The sequence below is a fragment of the Mauremys reevesii genome, linkage group 3, assembly GCF_016161935.1.
Source record: "Mauremys reevesii isolate NIE-2019 linkage group 3, ASM1616193v1, whole genome shotgun sequence".
NCBI lineage: Eukaryota > Metazoa > Chordata > Testudines > Geoemydidae > Mauremys > Mauremys reevesii.
Window position 1 is genome coordinate 73,857,657 of NC_052625.1, and position 20,829 is coordinate 73,878,485.

At 42.9% G+C, this 20,829-nt stretch overlaps 1 protein-coding gene across 6 annotated transcripts in view; it reads right to left on the bottom strand.

The window, feature by feature from the left end:
- Window positions 1-8,146: 8,146 nt before the first annotated feature.
- The window catches only part of WDR64 (WD repeat domain 64), a 136,802-nt gene continuing 124,119 nt past the window's right edge, over window positions 8,147-20,829 (bottom strand). For 3 of the 6 annotated variants that reach the window (XM_039531587.1, XM_039531583.1, XM_039531582.1), the window contains exons 25-28: window positions 18,126-18,225; window positions 11,028-11,108; window positions 10,039-10,146; window positions 8,147-8,304 (exon numbers count right to left, since the gene is read on the bottom strand). In XM_039531587.1, the coding sequence (XP_039387521.1) occupies window positions 8,197-8,304; window positions 10,039-10,146; window positions 11,028-11,108; window positions 18,126-18,225 (397 nt within the window). In that variant the 3' untranslated portion in view covers window positions 8,147-8,196. Of the gene's footprint in view, window positions 8,305-10,038; window positions 10,147-10,787; window positions 10,887-11,027; window positions 11,109-18,125; window positions 18,226-20,829 lie in introns of those variants that run through there. The other 3 variants (XM_039531584.1, XM_039531585.1, XM_039531586.1) reach the window with 3 other exon arrangements.

Below are 20,829 nucleotides of genomic sequence, written 5' to 3' on the forward strand. Positions count from 1 at the left end.
GCTATTCTATAGTGTTATTAAACAGCTGCTGTATTTCATGCCAAAGGTAGTGAACGCTGCACAGCTCAAAGCAATAGGATGAAAGGTGCTATAATAATGTTAGATATTATTTCTGGTGCCAGAAAAGGGCTGGGCTTGCTTTTTAGCTAGAAAAAGAGGATATTACACAAGAAAAATGATTTTACCGTAAAACATTTTAATATTGCTGTGCCACAGGAGAGTAATGGAGGCTGGAATTTTGATTTTAAAACAGTATCTAGTTTAATAGTTTATCTCTCACAACACTATTCATTGGGTTATCAATTTTAGCACTTGCTGTCAGGGTACAATCATCTGAGGACAGGAAAGCTATTTGGTAGGTTTACGCTCATCCTGCAATGGAGTGTGTAAGATTTAATTAACACAATCAACTACAGAGTTGCTATAGAGTTGCTCTCTAATCTGTCATCACATTGGTTTCAAACAAACAGCCACATGCAAGGGCATAAACAGTAGTTTTGATAACACAAAAATATGCGATGCACCTCACAAAACAAGCCCCAATGAGCTTACAATTTAAAATTGATGGAACAGTGAGGGTCATAAATAGAAAAGATGGGTGTGGAGAGGAAAGAAGGACTGTTACTCAGTGGGGCATATACACAACTTGAAATCTCCATTAACCTTTCTTTAAACATGCCTAAGATTCTGTAGATATGGCTTGTAATATATACAGAAAAGCAATTAGGGGTCAAATACCAATCTCTATTACACTGATGTAAATCCAGAGTAATGTCATAGATTCACAATGTAATTAAGGTTAGCATCTATCCTGTAAATCTGACTGCAGGGGAAGTAAAGCACAGAGACCTGATCAAAGCTTTCCCGCAACACTACTCCTGTGCTTATATAGCAACGCCTACGTAAGTAGTAGGGTGATTTATTTAGTGGGACATACTAGTAGGAGTCTGATCTTCTAAAGAGGAACTCTTTGGGGGCACTGAGGAATTTTAGTCTGTCGATAGGTCTGGTAATAGTGTTATCCTGACCAAAGAGATTTTTTGGTATTATTGGGTTATTTCAGTTATTGGTCAGCAGCCTGGGGGGGATGAGCCAGGTAGCATTAACAAACAAATCCTTAGGGTTTTCTTTTTTTAATATCTCTAACATATACACAGATCGCTATTTTTGGGTCAGCTGAAAATTATGACTAAAATCCTAGAAAACGTCAGGCCATTAAGATTAGTCATAAAGAGGAAGCCAGAGGAAGAACATATGCTCCATCATGTCCTGACCTTATAAACCCAGATAGCTTCTGATCAACCCATTTCACATTATCTTAGCCTATTTATCGTCTTTCCTCTAGCTACTTATGTCTGCTGTTGAATCTGGCAGTTGATTCATGCGCTAATCAGTTTTTCTGCATGAAAAATTTCTGATTTGATTGGCTTGCTCCACAAACTTGTCTGTAATTCATCACTGCCCAAAGTCATACAGTGATTTGAAACATCTAATTTAGGTTTAATAGGATCAGTAATCACTACAGAAAGAGCAAGAAGCCAACTTTTCCTTTAAAATCTGCACTTATCTGAAGCTAAAATAGATCTGACCCCCAAGCTTGTCTTCCTAAACCTCAGAAAACCACATTCAACCATGCAAGTGCAACTCACATTGAGGTCAATGGGAGCTATGCCTTAAGCAAGAGCTGAGTTTGGCTCAGACCTCTGGTAACAGAAGTTGTATTTCAACAGGAACCACTGCTAAAAATCTCCTGATTTGAAGTGTGTATTGATACTGTTAAAAAGATAATTTAGTTTTCATTGGAAGTGCTGGATTGGCAGCCTGCAATTGCAAAGTCCTCTCATTGGCTGTAGAACAAGTACAGCAGTTATATAAGCTTCCCATAATGGGGGTGGGACCTATCTCTCACAAGCGCCTCCCTGGTCGAGCGTGTGGTGCCTGCAGTTCTCAGTTTCTCAGCTCACGGTGTTCCATCAGCCACTGCACTTGTCAGGCAGGTCTTCGGTGACTCAGCTGTCCAGCCAGGTCAGCCACAGTCCATGTGCAAACAAAACACACCCCTTCTGGAGTACATTGTCCAAATGGACCTATCTCAAGGCCCTCAGTAATGTCCTGTAGCCCTCCCTGCATTCAGACCCTTCACAGTCCAACAGGGCCCCATCATGGTATCCCTCCATTGGCAACGTCTCTGTAACCCTCCCTGGGCTCCAGTCCTCAGTCTCACCAACAGGGCCTATCTCAGTGCCCCAGTTGGCCAATTTATGTGCAAAGGTTCCTGCTCGGGGGTGGAGGAGCACCCCCTGGGGCTTCCGCCCTGAAGGCTCTTCACCTGACCTTGAGTCCTCTGACCCCAGCTCTCCAGCTAGAGCAGCCTCAGTTCAGCCCCCTTCAACAGTTCCAGGTACAGTCCCTTCCCTGGACCTGTCTAAACTTCCTTCTCTTAGGGCACAGCCACCTCCCAATGGCTATTGGGGAGAACCCAGCCCGCCCACTACTCTGGGTCCCAGCCCAGGGACCTTCTAAGTTGCAGCCACATGCCACATCCCTTTAAGTAACTGCTTTTCCCCGGACCCCTTCCCTGTAGTCTGTCTTAGTTGAGTCCTGGCAATCATCCAGAAGCTATTTCCTAACATCCCTTTTCCCTGACAGCAGCCACCTGCAATAGTCCCTGCAGCCAACCAATCAAACACACCTCTTACACCCCCAATCCCTGCAAGCAGACTGAACTAACCCTGCCCTGGCAGTGCCTAATATATGAGCCTGCTGGGCCCTGATTGGCTGCTTCCCCTGCAGCCTCACTCATTGGCTGCTTGGAGGACCTCTCTCCTGCTCCTTTCCTGAGATGAGTGTGGCAGGACCCTGAGGCCTCCAGCAGGGGGCCTTTGGGCCTAGTCCACCCCATCACAGTTCCTCATGCCACTGTAGCCATAGGTCAGGGGCAGGTAAACTTTTTGGCCTGAGGGCCACATTGGGTTTCCGAAATTGTACGGAGGGCCGATTAGCGGAGGCTGTGCCGCCCCAAACTGCCAGGTGTAGCCTGCCCCCACCCCCTATCTGACCCCTCCTCACCCTCTGACAGCACCCCTGGGACTCCTGCCCCATCCAACCTCCCCCCATTACCTGTCAGCCCCCGGAACCCCCGCTCCTGACTGCCCCCTGCCACCCCATCCAACCCCTGCTCTCATTCCTGACTGCCCCCCCGGGATCTCTGCCCCCATTCAACCCCCCCATTCCCTGCCCTCTGACCGCCCCAACACCTATCCACACCCCCACCCCGACCACCACCCCGAACTCCCCTGCCCTCTAGCCAACCCCCTCTCCCCCCGCTCCCTGACCGCACTGCCTGGAGCACCAGTGGCTGACGGCGCTACAGCCGCGCCGCCCAGAGCGCCAGGACAGGCAGCCCTGCTGCCCAGCTGGAGCCTGCTACGCCACCATGCAGCACCGGGACAGGCAGGGCTCTGCAGCTGCGCTGCCCCAGGAGCTCACAGCCCCGCTGCCCAGAGTATTACGCTGGTGGCGGAGCAAGCTGAGGCAGCAGGGAAGGGGGAACTGCAGGGGAGGGGCTGGGGGCCAGCTTCCCAGGGGAGGGGCTCAGGGGCCAGGCAGGAGGGTCCCGTGGCCTGGATGTGGCCCATGGGCCATAGTTTGCCCACCTCTGCCATAGGCTGTAACCCTGACATGGTCGCTCTGAATAGACAGGGGAGTACCTAGCACCTGTCCCACTAACCCGGCACTTACTCATGCTTGTTTTCGTGAGCAGCATAAGAGCAATGTGACAGTGTGAGGGAGGCACCACATCTTATTGTCAATGGCAGCATCTCAGAGGATGATCGCAGGTTGTACAGCATCCTTTGTATGGCCAGAGACAGATAACTTTCTATCCCCAAGCTCTCTCCGCCAACACCCCGATGATGTGCTAGTAAACACCAGAATGTGGTTTAGCGATGACATTCCACCTCTCTTGCCAATTGCATTCCCAACAACTTCACAATGGAATGAGGCAGAAATCCAGTTCCACCCCTTAATCCTTGCATTAACCCCACAGCTAGCCCTAAAGGACTCTGCCTCTAACAATGACCCTGCAGCATCAGCCCCAATTCCTGATCTTCCAGCACTCACACTGAAGAGCAGCACTGGGCCTTGCTTTCAGTGGCAGAAGGTGCGCAGCCTCGCTCTTCTGAGATTACTGCTGTCAGGTTGCCCAGATGCAACATCTGAGAGAGGCACGCTTTGGGGAACGCAGCCACTGGAAGAGGGGCAAAGATGCCAAAGAAGTAATAAGCAGGGGCCCATATCAGCTCCATATACCCTGTTAGTAGAAACACACTCTAAGGCTATTGCCTTATTCCCAGAGTTGATAGGTGGCAGAATATATGAGTAAGATTTCAGCCCCTTTTAAAGGCAGTTCTCCAAAAAAATTTCATTTTCAAAGATACACTGTATATGATAGTGTGAGAGAGAGATTCTCTGGACAAGACTACACAATCAGGACAAAACTATGTGTGATTTGACATACCACACTGACTGATATGGAGAGCCACTGACAAAGTGCATTTTTTTGTTTAGATTTCATAAAATGCCTAGCCCCCTAAGTCTGATCTATGCAGAGACAATATTTAACATGTTTAAACTCAGCTGCCAAGGAAGACTATATAACAAAGAAAGAGTTTAACAGAATGTGACTCATGTAGGTGGAGGCACTCTACCTTGAAAAGCAAATCAAACCAGAGGCAAGCAGTTTGGAATATAATTCAATCCATTAAGGCAGTCTGTCTGGATATGTTACACCTTGACTTCTGATGGGATACTACCTTTACTACAGATGAATTGTGATGGTGAGATTTATTCCAGCACTGGAAAAAGCTACCTAGGTTCAGATACGTTCATATAAGGAACATGATGGAACGACACCACAGTTTAACAGTGCAAGTTACAGTTGTGTGATGCGTGAGTTTCCTTTATAAAAATGCACCAGAGCTAGCTTAGGCAGCACCCCACTTAGCATGATGTCTTTTGTGAATTCCGTTCTGAGATGCCCATCTAACCTCGGCACTGAACTCAGACTCTGTGAATTCCAGTCACTGTCTAGGAACCCACGTTCCTTTGTGAATTTAGCCATCTGTGCCTCAGTTCCCCATCAGAAAAATGGGGACAGTAGTACTTCTCTACCTTACCAGGCTGTTGGGAGGAGAAATACATTAAATACTCAGATGCTACAGTGATAGGGTCCATATAAGTACCTAAGATAGCTTGGCCTGTATGTAAATTCTACTACATATTAATGATATAGAATATTCCAAGGGAAAATTAAAGACAACATATAGATATAGGCAAGGCCCATGTATATTGTAGTCTGGTAATACAATGTATAAAATATATGCAACTCAAACTTGCTTTATTGTCAGAGCTGATGTCACATCTCCTGGCTTGAAGTAGTACCACCACCACCAAATACATTATTTCCATGATTTCCATCATCAGCACCCCCATAATAAAAATTGTTCCAGCACCTGTTTATTGTTACTCTTTAGCATTAAATTTCTATGAAACAATGAAAAACCTCCCCCATTGTCCTCTCTTCTCTTCCCCTTCCTCCATTCATTATATTCCTTGGTACTCTTGTCTCTGTTTGCCATCAACTTAATGTTTTAAAATAATTGTTTTCCTTTCTCCTTTCATCCCCTTTCTCTTTCATTCCCTGCACCGTGTTCCCCTCAATACCCACTCTGTTCTTCCCCAACATCATGAAGTAGCCAGCTCATCTTGTGGGCATGTCAGTGTGTGCAGGATGGCCAGCCCCTTCGATATGCACTCCCAGAGTAGAGAACTTCTGAAATACAGGACATTACAAGGGCACACACACTGCAGCAGTTCAAGGTTGGTCCAAGCTCCGTTAGGAATTGAAGTAATGTGCATGAATGTGTGAAGGATAGCATTGGCACATCGGGCCCAGGAGTGAAGCTCATTATTAAGTCAGGGAGGAGGAAAAATGTTTGGAAAGTCCCTAGTGTGTTATGGGCACTATCAGAATACAAATATTAAATGATAAAGTACCAGTGGTACTGGAAACAGTTGGTTAGGCCTAAAATTGAATTCTTTACACAGCTTAATTGCATGACAAATAACAGGATTGCTACCCCAATCATGAATAAAATTCAGTTGTGGCAGCTGTCATGTCTTTCCCCAGTTTTATTTTCTTTTATACTTAACTTATGTACAAGAACTTCAGCAATCCACACTAATTGCAGAAGCATGTCGCAAACCACATGACAATAGCTGATGGACTCCTAGTAATGTACTGCAGTACAGGATATTTTGGAAAGAAAGTTTTAGTAAGTGCTGCATTTAGATAATCTGTTTCCATTAAATCTTTGCTGAGAAACAGAGGCGCGAGAGATAGATGTCTGTCAGTTACTGGATTTGCAAAAGAAAAGAATGAAAGTTAGTGAGGTTCTACTGTAATAGCTAATTTTATTCAACTTTTGGTTCTCACCCCTGCACACCTAACTCGGGGGAAATTGCTGAAGTTAAAGGGTGTTTTCCTCAGTACACATCACAGGATTATGGTCTTAAAATTAAAATAAAACAAGTTTTCCTAAGAGTACATGGTTTAAAAAGCCTCAGATGATACACACACATCCATTATCGTAATACAACTATATAATAGTAAAGAACACTCAGACCCACATGTACTTAAAAAAAATCAGTTCACCTGTTTGCGTGTGACTGATATGAGAACAAAACTATTTTTGGTGACTCCATGCAGTGACAGGGTGCTAGCGTTGCTTATGCTAAGTGTTTCCCCACATCATCTGAGACTGGAAAACAGTGGATTTCCAGGATACAGGTGTGACGGGTTGGACCGCCCTTCCAGGATGCCACCTGATGTATTTGGGGTCCCTCTGAGCCTGCCTGGTCCACCATCCTGGGCTCCCTCAGCTGGTCCTGCTTGCTTGCTTGCTCTCCCTCCCTCCCTTCCATCAGCTCTGTGCGGGAAGACAGCTTGGGAAATTGCCAGGCACTCTGGTGCACACACCCTCTGGAGTGTAAACCCAAAATTGTATTGTCTTGCACGGTAGAGGGATCTATACAGTGTAAGCTTATGAAATTTGCCCCCCTCCCTCACTGTGGATGAAGATATGCACAGCTTTTTGCACCTCTAGTTATGAAGTACCCAAACGGGGTTTTAGAATTAAAAAAATAAAAACAAACAAGTTTATTAACTACAAAAGGTACATTTTATATGATATGGGATAGCAAACAGAACAAAGCAGATTACTGAGCAAATAAAACAAAACATGCTAACTAGGCTTAATACATTAAAGAAATTGGCTGCAAACAGTAATTTCTCACCCTAAATGTTGTTTTATGCAGGTTGCGGAGTTTCTTGAAGGTAAGGTGCACTGCTTGCAGCTTAGATTTTGAGGTATTCCTTTTCACAGGCCAGACCCTTTCTTAGCCTAGGTCCCATTCCTGCTCCCTAGATCAGTCTTAGGTGTTTCCAGCACTCATCCTGGGCAGGGATTCAGTGAAGAACCAGCAACCCTGATTGACTCACTTCCCAGCCTTAAACAGGAATTACATATGGTGGGAATCTTTTGTTTCTCAGTCCAACCCCCACCCCGTCCTAGTGGAAAATACCAGCAGTCCAAGATGGAATCCAGTATTAGATGACACGATCACATGACTCTGCGATGTCAAAGCAGCAACCCAGGAAACCTCTCAGGAGAGAGGGAGATTAGTATCCTCAAAAATCTTATTGTTCTCCCAATGGCCCATTCAGGCTGATTGCCTACTGTCTGGTGCATGTCCCCCAGATGCAAACACTTTTGCAATTGATACAGAGCTAATATTCCTAACTCCAGATACAGAAATGATACATGCATACAAATAGGATAATCATATTCAGTAAATCATAACCTTTCCAATGATAACTTACATGACCCATTTTGCATAAAATACATTTTAGTTATGCCAAATTCATATAATAAGCATATTTGTATGAAGAATATGGGGCATGATGTGACAACAGGAGCTACTGATACATAAATTAACACAATATTGCTGGAGCACTGGGAATAAAGAAGTTGGACACAGAGGCTGTGCTTGTCTGCTTACCAGTAACCATTACTTTGACTACATATGATTTGCAATGATATTAAGGTTTATTATTGATAACAGCAGTGGCAGTTTTTAGGGTTTTACACCTTGGAAGGAAATGGAGGGGACAAAGGACTGGACCAAATTTGCTGCCGGAACCTGGGTATTTTTTGCACTTCTTCTCTTGGATAAACGTGATGGCTGTAAGACAAAGCAGAGCATTTAGCTACACATGTTAACCCTTGCTAGTGTATGTGCTGAGTGAGCTCTGTACAGTTCTACACTCTACTGGAAATATTTCTTACTGAGAAAATATTAATCAGACATGGTAGAAAAGATAAATTTTAAAATGACTTTTTGGAAGTTCTCCATTCTGACTTAGGAGGAAACAAAATAAGAGTTTGATTTCCTTTGAATATTTGTACCACTGTCTTTTCTAGGACATATCATGATGTTTATTTCAATACCTGTTCAACTTAATTTTCTGTGCTATTTACATATTATAAACTACATCTGTGACATCTTCTGGGTGTTACCAACAAGTTCAGTCCAAAGTTTAATACATGCATCTTTATCACAGCCATGATAATAGTCCTGGATCCTGCTCCCGTTTAACTTAAGGAAAGTATTGCCATTTAATTGAACGTCATTAGAACTGGTCCCAAAAGCTTACTGATAAATACATTATGTGCCAATTCTTGCAAGCCCTCACATGCAGAACTTCCAATGATTCCAACAGGAGTTCCAGGTGCTGAGTGTGGACCCCCGATTACCTCATTCAAAGTGGAAACCTAGAAAGGGCCACGAGCTCATGGGGATTAAACTCCTGCAATTTCAGAAGTTGTCTCCTCTAGGAAGAGGGGGCTTTAGGAGTCAGAGTGGGAAAGGCCAAGTCCTGCCAATCATAGGGTATGTCTACACTGAGCTGGTGGTGTAATTGCCAGTTCGGGTAGACATGCCAGTGCTACCTCTGATCGAACAAACGAGTTAAAAATAGAAGTGTAGCTACAGCGGCACAAGCAGCAGGATAGGCTAGCCACCCAAGTACAATCTCATCTGAAACACTAGATATGTACTCAGGGTATCTAACCCCTCCAACTGCTCTCCCTGCTGTGTCTACACTTCCATTTTTAGTATGTTAGCTCATGGGAGGAGGGGGAAGAAGTTGTTGTTCCAGGTATGGATCATTTCTGAGAAAAAAAGTAGTTTTTAGATAAACTGTTTAGTGATGTTAATGTTTACTTCTCTCTAAATATAAATATCTGAGAGAGATTGGGTGATCCCATGATTTCTGCCAGTTTGAGTAGCATTTCAAACAGCAAATGAAAACTTGCCCTTCTTGATCAGTTTGGGCTCCAGTGCAGATCTGAAACCATAAGGATGGATTTGGATCCATGTGTTTGAATATGAACCACTTGAGAGTGCAGATTTTAGGGTTCTGGTTTGGGCTTATCGCTAAACAGAAGGAGAAATACCTGTTGTCCAACAGGTATACATGGTACCCCCAGCAACAACTGATTGGCTTTATTGGGTTTGATTTGCAGTATGTATGGTAAATTATTTATCTTTAACTCTTAAAGCTTTTCTCTCTTCTACTCCCACGCATTCATTTTTTGCTTTGTTAGGTAATCTGATTGTTTCATATGGAGCTGATATATCAGAAAGGGTGCAGCCTGACATGGCATTTGGAACACAACTGGAGATGATGGGATATTACATTAAATATTTCTGGGATAGATGTGCCTAACACAAATCCCCAGATCTGAATGCCCTTACATTGGTCATTGTCATGGTCAGACCTATTTCTAGTTTCAGGCAAAAAACTGATCACTGTGTATTCACATCACTTGAATGGAAGGAGGAAAGAAATGTATGTAACAATAAGGATGGGCAAACATTCTGGAGCTCAAGTGAAGAAATTGCTAATCTACTTACCTCATAAAGTGTATGATGCTTAATCCTTTTGAAGATAGTGTCAACTGAGTCTTGCTTCTCTTTTGACCCCAACTGGTGGAGAGGTTTGTGACTTGTTATACTGAGAACCTTTGAAAAGTAATTTAGAGCAGTGAAGTTACAGAATAGCCTCCTATGAGCACACCAGTTTGTACTGATAACTAATAGCCTGTATAACAAAGTGTTTCTGAGACTCTTAGCTCACTGAACCAATAACATCTGATTCTGATCTCACTCTCTCATAAAAATCCAATGGATATCTCTTGACTTCAGCTCAATTTCTCCCAATTCATTGAAAAGGGAGTTCAGAATCAGTCCCCCCTTGTATTATTTTTTCTTTCTGTGAGAAAGCAGGGGGCAAATTTCCAAAGCACATTAGCTGGAAGTGGAAGATCATCATGTGTGCCAGATCGGCTGAATGCTCTTCACCAGCTCTCTGAATGCCCTCCCATCAGTTGGGGGCAGATGTACAGCTATGTGACTGATCAGCATTTGGGCCTGTATCGCTAATGCAGTTGTTTATATAAATTAGTAAGCCAATTAAACTGGAATGAAAAGTCCCATGCAGGCTTAGCATTTGTATGCTCAGTGGGACATGGTATTAGCATATATTGCCCAACGCCTTGTGCAAATAGAAACAATGGTCTTTGGGCTGGTTGAAAGAAAAGAGATTGAGCATAAATTTAAGGTCGTGAGCTTTGATAGGAGAAGTACAAGGCTGAAAGACTCACCTTGCAGAATGGTCTTTTGATCAGTCTTCACAGGAGGCGCCCTGTTATCATGCTAACTACCGTTGAATGGAGATGGATAGGGAGTAATTCAAGCGAAGTCAAAAGAAATTAAATTGAGAAGCAGACAGTTTATAATAGCAAGTCACAGGGTTTGTGATTTTAAAAGTTTTCTATTTTTAACAATTTTTGCTATATTAATGACAATGCTTGAGGTATAAAAGCAGATTAACTTGAACTTACCCTGTATATAGGTATAGACCCAAACACAACACCAGCCTCTTTGTTTCCTGACTTGAAACTTTCCAAAGGTTGTCTATTAACCTTAAAAATAGAAAACAGAGTGAACATATTTCCAGTTACAGGCAACAGTAAGATAGTAGAGATAGCATCTAGTGGAGTTTCCATAAATCTGCATAGATAACGTTCCCTCCATATTATTAAAGAAAAAAGAAAATCACATCTACAAGTTGGGTTTGTGTCCAGTTTTGTTTCTTTTCTATATATAAAAATGGCCTGGGAGGTTTTTGTCCAAAAATTGGGGGATGGGGTTCTGCTTGTTTTATAGCGAATGGAGAGTTGACCTAACTGGGTCGAGAGCTGAGCTGAGCCAATGAGGGCGGGAGGAGCGGGGGGTGAGGGAGAGAGAACTTTTAGGCAGATCTACATGATTGGGGACTCCTTATTGAGAAGAATAGACAGGCCTGTAACCAGAGCTGATCCAGAGAACAGAAGGGTGTGCTGTCTGCCCAGTGCTAAGATATGGGATGTGGACCTGAGGCTGAAGAGGATCCTAGTGGGAGCAGGAAAGAATCCGCTGATTGTCCTTCATGTGGGAATGAATGATATGGCTAGATTCTTGCTGGAACGTGTCAAGGGAGACTATGCCAGGCTGGGGAAAACACTTAAGGAAATTGAGGCTCAAGTGATCTTCAGTGGGATTCTGCCTGTTCCTAGAGAAGGGCAACAAAGGTGTGACAAGATTATGGCAATCAACAGATGGCTCAGTTAGTGGTGCTATAAGGAGGGCTTTGGGATGTATGGCCACTGGGAGGCATTCATGGACAGAGGACTGTTCTCTCAGGATGGACTTCACCTGAGCAGGGAGGGAAATAGACTTCTAGGATGGAGGCTGGCACAACTGATCAAGAGAGCTTTAAACTAGGGATTGAGGGGAGATGGTTGGGAGATGTCCTGGAATCTCCATGACAGATTTTAACATTGAGAGGGAAGAAAACAAAGTAAGAAAGGATACATCCGTGAGTAGGATAATGGACATACGGAGGGAGGGTACTGTAGATACAATTCTAATAGGTGATACTGGCAGTAGAAAGTCTATGCCTAATTGGGTAAAGAATGTGAGTGAGGCCAAACAGCAAGAATTAAGATGTTTGTACACCAATGCGAGGTGCCTAGGTAACAAAATGGAGGAACTAGAGTTACTGGTGCAGGAAGTGAAACTGGATATTATAGGGATAACAGAAACATGGTGGAATAGTAGTCATGACTGGAGTACAGGTATTAAAGGGTATGTGCTGTTTAGGAAAGACAGAAATAAAGGCAAAGGTGGTGGAGTAGCATTGTATATCAATGATGAGGTAGACTGTAAAGAAATAAGAAGGGATGGAATGGATAAGACAGAGTCAGTCTGGGCAAAAATCACATTGGGGAAGAAAGCTACTAGAGTCTCCCCTGAGATAGTGCTTGGGGAGTGCTAAAGACCACCAGGATTTGATCTGGATATGGATAGAGAATTTTTAATGAAGTAAATACTAATGGGAATTGTGTGATCATGGGAGACTTTAACTTCCCAGATAGAGACTGGAGGACAAGTGCTGGTAATAGTAATAGGTGTCAGATTTTCCTAGATGTGATAGCTGATAGATTCCTTCACCAAGTAGTTGCTGAAACAACAAGGGGGGATACCATTTTATATTTGGTTTTGGTGAGTAGTGAGGACCTCATAGAAGAAATGGTTGTAGGGGACAACCTTGGTTTGAGCGATCATGAGCTAATTCAGTTTAAACTAAATGGAAGGATAAACAAAAATAGCTCTGTGACTAGGGTTTTTGATTTCAAAAGGACTAACTTTAAAAAAAATTAAGGAAATTTGTTAGTGGATTAGACTAAAGAACTCAAGGGTCTAAAGGTGGAGGAGGCCTGGCATTACTTCAAGTCAAAGTTGCAGATACTATCAGAAGCCTGCATCCCAAGAAAGGGGAAAAAATTCATAGGCAGGAGTTGTAGATCAAGCATCTCAGAGAGGTGATTAAGAAAAAGCAGAAAGCCTACAAGGAATGGAAGATGGGAGGGATCAGCAAGGAAAGGTACCTTATTGAGGTCAGAACATGTAGGGATAAAGTTAGAAAGGCCAAAAGCCATGTAGAGTTGGACCTTGCAAAGGGAATTAATACCAATAGTAAAAAGTTCTATAGCCATATAAATAAGAAGAAAACCAAGAAAGAAGAAGTGGGACCACTAAACACTGAGGATGGAATGCAGGTTAAGGATAATCTAGTCATGGCCCAATATCTAAACAAATACTTTGCCTCAGTCTTTAATGAGGCTAATGAGGAGCTTAGGGATAATGATAGGATGACAAATAGGAATGAGGATATGGAGGTAGCTATTGCCACATCCGAGGTAGAAGCCAAACTCGAACAGCTTAATGGGACTAAATTGGGGGGCCCATATAATCTTCATCCAAGAATATTAAAGGAACTGGCACATGAAATTGCAAGCCCATTAGCAAGAATTTTTAAAGAATCTGTAAACTCAGGGGTTCTACCGTATGACTGGAGAATTGCTAACATAGTTCCTATCTTTAAGAAAGGGAAAAAACGTGATCCGGGCAACTACAGGCCTGCTAGTTTGACATCTGTAGTATGCAAGGTCTTGGAAAAATTTCTGAAAGCAAAAGTAGTTAAGAACATTGAGGTCAATGGTAATTGGGACAAAATACAACATAGTTTTACAAAAGGTAGATCATGCCAAACCAACCTGATCTCCTTCTTTGAGAAGGTAACAAATATTTTAGACAAAGGAAATGCAGTGGAACTAATTTACGACGATTTCATTAAGGCATCTGATATGGTTCCACATGGGGAATTATTAGCTAAATTGGAAAAGATGGGGATCAATATGAAAATTGAAAGGTGGATAAGGAACTGGTTAAAGGGGAGACTACAATGGGTTGTATTGAAAGGTGAACTGTCAGGCTGGAAGGAGGTTACTAGTGGAGTTCCTCAGGGATTGGTTTGGGGACCAATCTTATTTAATCTTTTTATTACTGACCTTGGCCCAAAAAGTGGGAATGTGCTAATAAAGTTTGCGGATGATACGAAGCTGGGAGGTATTGCCAATACAGAGAAGAACCGGGATATCATACAAGAAGATCTGGATGACCTTGTAAACTGGAGTAATAGTAATAGGATGAAATTTAATAGTGAAAAGTGCAAGGTCATGCATTTAGAGATTAATAACAAGAATTATTGTTATAAACTGGGGACGCATCAGTTGGAAGTAACAGAGGAGGAGAAGGACCTCGGAGTATTGGTTGATCACAGGATGACTATGAGCCGCCAATGTGATATGGCCATGAAAAAAGCTATTGCGGTCTTGGGATGTATCAGGCGAGGTATTTCCAGTAGAGATAAGGAGGTGTTAGGACCGTTATACAAGGCACTGGTGAGACCTCATCTGGAATACTGTGTGCAGTTCTAGTCTCCCATGTTTAAGAAGGATGAATTCAAACTGGAACAGGTTCAGAGATGGGCTACTAGGATGATCCGAGGAATGGAAAACCTGTCTTATGAAAGGAGACTCAAAAAGCTTGGCTTGTTTAGCCTAACCAAAAGAAGGCTGAGGGGAGATATGATTTCTCTCTATAAATATATCGGGAATAAATACCAGGGAGGGAGAGGAATTATTTAAGCTCAGTACCAATGTGGACACAAGAACAAATGGATATAAACTGGCCATCAGGAAGTTTAGACTTGAAATTAGATGAAGGTTTCTAACCATCAGAGTGAAGTTCTGGAACAGCCTTCCAAGGGAAGTAGTGGGGGCAAAAGACATATCTGGCTTCAAGACTAAGCTTGATAAATTTATGGAGGGGATGGTATAATGGGATAGCCTAATTTTGACAATTAATTGGTCTTTGACCATTAGTGGTAAATATGCCCAATGGCCTGTGATAGGATGTTAGATAGGGTGGGATCTGAGTTACTACAGAGAATTTGTTCCTGGGTGTCGGGCTGGTGAGTCTTGCCCATATGCTCAGGGTTTAGCTGATCACCGTATTTGGAGTCAGGAAGGAATTTTCCTCCAGGGCAGATTGGCAGAGGCCCTGGGGGTTTTTCGCCTTCCTTTGCAGCATAGGGCATGGGTCATTGGCTGGAAGATTCTCTGCATCTTGAAGTCTTTAAACCATGATTTGAGGACTTCAATGGCTCAGACATAGGTTTGATACAGGAGTGGGTGGGTGAGATTCTGTGGCCTGCATTGTGCAGGAGGTCAGACTAGATGATCATAATGGTTCCTTCTGACCTTAAAGTCTATGATTCTGTATTTAACTCCAATGCCTCATGAACACCTGGAACTTGGGAAAAACAGACATGCCATTCCAGATATTGCAAAAGTTTTTTTTTAAACTGATTTTTCAAAACCCTTCAGGCATTCTTTATACAAACATAAATATTCTAACGAGGGTATAAACTCAATTAAAAAAAATATTTTAGGTCAGTTTTAAGGGTATGTGTTGCTTGGGGGATGTTGCTAAAGGAGGGCTGAGTTCTAACCCCAGTCACCATGGGAACTCCCAGGGGACCCCACTCCCAACTGACAGTTCCATTTCAGAGGAGTCAGGTGGGAAATCTCTCTTTGAGCATGCAACACCTCACTCTTCAGCTGCCTAGCAGGAAAAAAAAAATAGATGGAACAAAATGACATTTATGCTGTATGTTGATGGAAAGGCCAAATTTGTGCAAATGTTGGATGTACTTTGATAATTCATCCATGCAAAAATATGACTGCTAAAACCTACCTAGGTTATTAGAGTCCATGTATTTGACAGTGGAGGTCAATAGCCTTACATGATATAGTACTGATTTCCCACTAGGAACACAATTTATGACCATGCAATAGGGAAAAATATATCTAAAAAATGAAATAACTGTCAGGTTTTCATAAAATGCTGAAATATGAGTTTTCTGCAAAATCAAATTGCATTTTAAAGAAAGTCCCTAATTAAATTTTATATTAACCCTTTTTTATAGCATCCTTTGGTAGATAATGTAAGTGCACATGTAATTGTTATAGTTTAAGAGAATTCACATCCTCAGAATCTAAAAAAATCTCTCATTAATTTCTTCCCATATATCTCAGGTTTGACTTCTAGACTTCTTAGCTTCAACACTGATAGCATCACAGAATTAATGTTAATTCGTTAAGGTGCATACATGTGATTTGAAAGTGCCTATGCAGACCTCTAGGTACTCACACACACCTTGAAGAATATGCAAATATGGTGAGATGTATTTGCATGGTCCCCTATAGAATAAGCAAGATCGTGTCAACACTTTCAGAGGTGTCCATGAATTAAAAAAGTAACTGAAGACAAGAGCAGTCTCCTCTTACGTGATGATATGGCCTCTCAGCCCAATCATCTTTTTCAAAATTACCAAGTTAAGTAGTACAAGTCACAATCTAAAACGCAAATCAGAAGTCAGCAGAGCACACACCTGTTGAGTTGTCCCACATTCTGTTCAGCCATTGAGTTCACTTCAGTAACACAGTATATTTTAATGTTATATGCCATCAGTATTACCCAGTATATTCTTTTCACATTGCTCTCTCCCTCTACTGTACCTAAAGCTGCTGTACAATAGATTTAGGTTCTAATCACCAATAGTTCCTCGCTTTGTAGGGAACATTCGACTGTCCCACAAAAGCCATATCCATTCCCTTTGATGTAATAGCAGGCAATAGAGAAAAATGATATCTGGAGTCCATGACCAACCTAGCTTAAGGGGAAGAATATTTGGCAGCCTTTGGGGTTAAAGTGGCAGAATACCTCAACCACATACCCTGAAGTAAGCCACACACTCCTGTTATGGGGCCAGGAGGAGTAAGACCCAACCATGCCACTTTTAGAATCTCGGTGAACAAGGATCAGGAGAAAGGAGATGCTGGCTGTCGACGTAGGAGGACATGCATCAAAGAGGAGCATATCATCCTCACCCCATCCTTATTACACAAGGGGCAGGAAGAGTGGAGTAGCTGACCATGAACAATAGTGCTGTCTTGTCCCAGACAATCTGCCTTGGGGGCATGGGACTCTCGCATTCTGCTGCCGTAGTTGCCAGAAAGATTTTTGGTCTGCCAAGACAGCTCTGGTAGATAATTATATCAGTTCTGTTGACTACATTAATATAATGGCTGACTGTACAGATGGGGACACAATATCAGGAATTTCAGGAGGATGGCAGGAAGTCCACACTCCAGCTTGCTTCTCTCAGCCATTCTGTCACTGGAGGACAGGAATGCCACTTCATGGAGGGGTAGAGAGGAGCTCACATAGAAAAAGGCCACTTGTTCTCACTGGACTGGCTCTTTTTGGTTTTTGCCTTTCCAGTACACCTTGCAGGGAGAGGAGACAATCTGACCCAAAGGTGCCATGTACCATGCCAGATAGAGGAGCATGTATAATGCACTCCCACTCAGCTAGAGTTGTGCAAAATGTTCACAGTGAAATTTAAACTGACAGAACTCTCCAGATTTTAGATTTAATTAAAACCTTGAAGCAAAGACCAGACATAGCAAGAGATTTGCCAGCATTCTCACCTACCTTTCAAGCAAATCTGTGATATTTAGGGTCGAACTACTTCTTAGCGTACGCGCAACGTGCCTCAGGTGGCACGTGACCAAGATTTATCACTGAATTTGGGCCACTGGTTGGATCATTAGTGTCCCCGGGTACTGATGGGAAGTGTGGTGTGAACATGGATCCATGTGCCCCAGGGTTTGCACTCAGTTGAACTTCCTTAGTTTGTATCAAAACCCTATAAAAGTTCAGATTTCACAGGGTTTGCACTGGAACCATGTTTTATATGGTTTTGATACAAACTAGGGAAGTTCAACCGGGTATCTCTCAGACTGGATACTTGGAAGTGTGAAACCGTGTGAATTGAAACCCAACAGTTTGCACAAACTCCTTTGATTATTTCTATTCTTTTCTACAGAACAGGCCTTCGACATCTGTTTTGGGCTATTTTCCAAATGTAAACATCTACCAGAATATTGCATAAAAGAAATACAAACTGATCATGTCTCTTCACCTACCCTAGGAGAAGCTAGAGCTTTGAAAAACTTGAAATCCTGATCCACTTCAAAGGGTCTAGGCTTTTTTGAAAGTAAGGATGATTTGGTCAATGACTTCCACCTGTTCACAAGAGATAGGAAGGAAAAAACCTGATGTCTATAAACAGAGGGCAGCATGCAGTATCACACAATTAGCGTAGAAATACAATTACTTTGAATTATAATTCATTATGTATCTTGGCAGAATAAAATTTAATGTAGGTGCTTGATAAATGTCACAAGATGTTACTTAATTAACTCTTCACCAATCTAGGTGGGATTAATTTTCTTTCACTATGTATTTGCCATCTTCAGGCTGGTATGTTTATCTATGGATCAGTAATTATCAGGACTAAACTCCAGTTCATTGCATCATAATGACTCAACATTACTTTCCATCTAGAACATAGTGACAATATGCCAGGTTCTAAGCATGGGTAATGGTCCTCTCTTGGGGGATCATGGTCTAGCGGTTATGGCTGCAACTCCTGACTGCCAAGGGGATTGTGGGGAGGGGAGCCCCAGGCTCTCCCACTTCTCTGGGCTCTGACCCAGGGCCCTTTGGGCTACCAGTAATCTGGCAACCAAGGCTGCTTAAGACTGTCCTCCCTGGGCCTCTTCCTCTTGTCCACTTCCTGGGGTCAGCTTAGTCCAAGACTTTCCCCTGGCAGGGAAACCCAAACCACAATAAGTAAAGGAGGTTCCCAAAGTCCAAGGTCCACAGGATACTTCCCTCTCTGGTTATCTCTTGGGTGGGTCCTCCCTTCCCTCAGCTCGGCTGGAGCTGTGGGCTGCAGGTCTGCTCACCTGCACTCCTACTACCCAAATGAGCTAGTTCTCTTCCTTTTAATTCCTCCATCAGATGGAGCATTTGCTGCAGGTGTGGCAGGGCAGGGCCTGGCTGAGCCCAAAATAATCCCTTAACCCCTTGTTGTCCAGTATGGGCTTTGTACACCCCATCACAGCATGGCAATGCAGAGCTTTTTTTGCTGATTCAACTGGTTGCCAGACTAGGTGGGCCTCAACCCAAGATATAAGGCAAAAACAAGCAGGGCTAGATCCTCAACTAGTGTATCAACTTAGCCTCATTTACAATTAATGCAGCCATATTGATTTATACCAGCTAAGGATGTACATCCTGTTGTTCCACTGTTGAGAAGAATTGAAGCAAATTTACACAGAATGCTAGTCACTGAAATTCTTCAGCAAGTCAGTGGAGCCCTGGCTACTTACACCAGCTGGGACTCTGGCCCAGTGTTTGCAAATGTTCATTTGAATTCTGAACATCTGCTCGGTTCAATCATGTTTGGACCCTTTTTATGTGTATGAACATTTGAGAAACATCTATTCCTTGTTTGGATACCATTATCTCAATTCACTATTTGAAACTTTTAAAACATTAGCATAATGAATGAGGAAGAGTAATTATACAAGGAAGCAGAAATAATACATATGGATTAAGTGACCAACAAGATACAAAATGCTTCAATTTCCATGCATAAGCTATTTCAGCTATTACAAATAGGGGAAAATATGCCAAAAATATAGTCTTTGGAAGAAATATTTGCAAACAAAAATAGGTTAGCCATGTAATTTACTTGCAGTAGTTAATTCACACCAATCTAATTACTGCAGTGTACTTTGTCTACATGGTGTTATTTCAACTGGCCACTCTAACCTTATCTAGCACAGCAGGTCTGCACTGCAAACAAAAACCTGCAGTGCCAAGTCTTAGAGCCTGGGTCAATTGACTTGAGCTTGTGGGGCTACAAATAGCAGTGTAGATGTTTGGGGTTCAGGCTGGAACCCGGATTCTGAAACCCAGTGAGGGGAAGGTGTTGGGTCTGAGTCTGAATGTCTGCAGTGCTATTTTTAACCCTGCAGCTCAAGCCCCACAAGCCTGAATAATTTAATCCAGACTCAGACTGGGAGAAGTGGGTTTTTGTTTGCAGTGAAATCATTTCCTTAGTGTTCCTGTGCTCTGTAGTCTGCACTGGCTTCCAGGTTATTTATTTAATTAATGTGTTTTAAAATTACTCTAGCATTGCTTCCTCACTGGTGCCTGAGGTGTCCTGACAAACATGCCCAATTTGAGAAAGGCATCCTTAAGTAAAGCTTCCTTAACTCAGCAGGCTTTAATTAACACATCTGTAACTGCAAAGGCTTCCGCTGAGGTGCCCTGTATTCAACACAGCCTAAGGGCCCAATCCTGTCAGTATTGCCAGGCATAGTTCTTTATTCATGAGTTACTGAACTGACTTCAGTAGGACCACTCACCCTGGGAAGAATTATGCTTACTGGTAATTGTTAGCAGGATACAGCCCTACCCTTCAGACCTTACAGCAGCATAGCTGTACCGCTGTAAAGTCTCCCTGGTAGCTGCTCTTTGCCGGCAGGAGAGAGCTCTCCTGCCAGCATAATTAAAACCACCCCCAACAAGTGGCATTAGCTGTGTTGGCAGGAGAGCCTTTCCTGCCAACAGAGCACTGTCCACATCAGCGCTTTTGTCAGTGAAACTTAGGTCAAACTTAGGTCGGTCAGGGCGTGTTTTTTTTCACACCCCTGACCAACAAACGTTTTACTGACAAAAGTGCTAGTGTCGACAAAGCCTAAATGATTATGGTCATTAATACTGAAGCATTCCCAAAAAAGCTTTGGCAAAAAGGCAACCTCCAAAATGACTAGG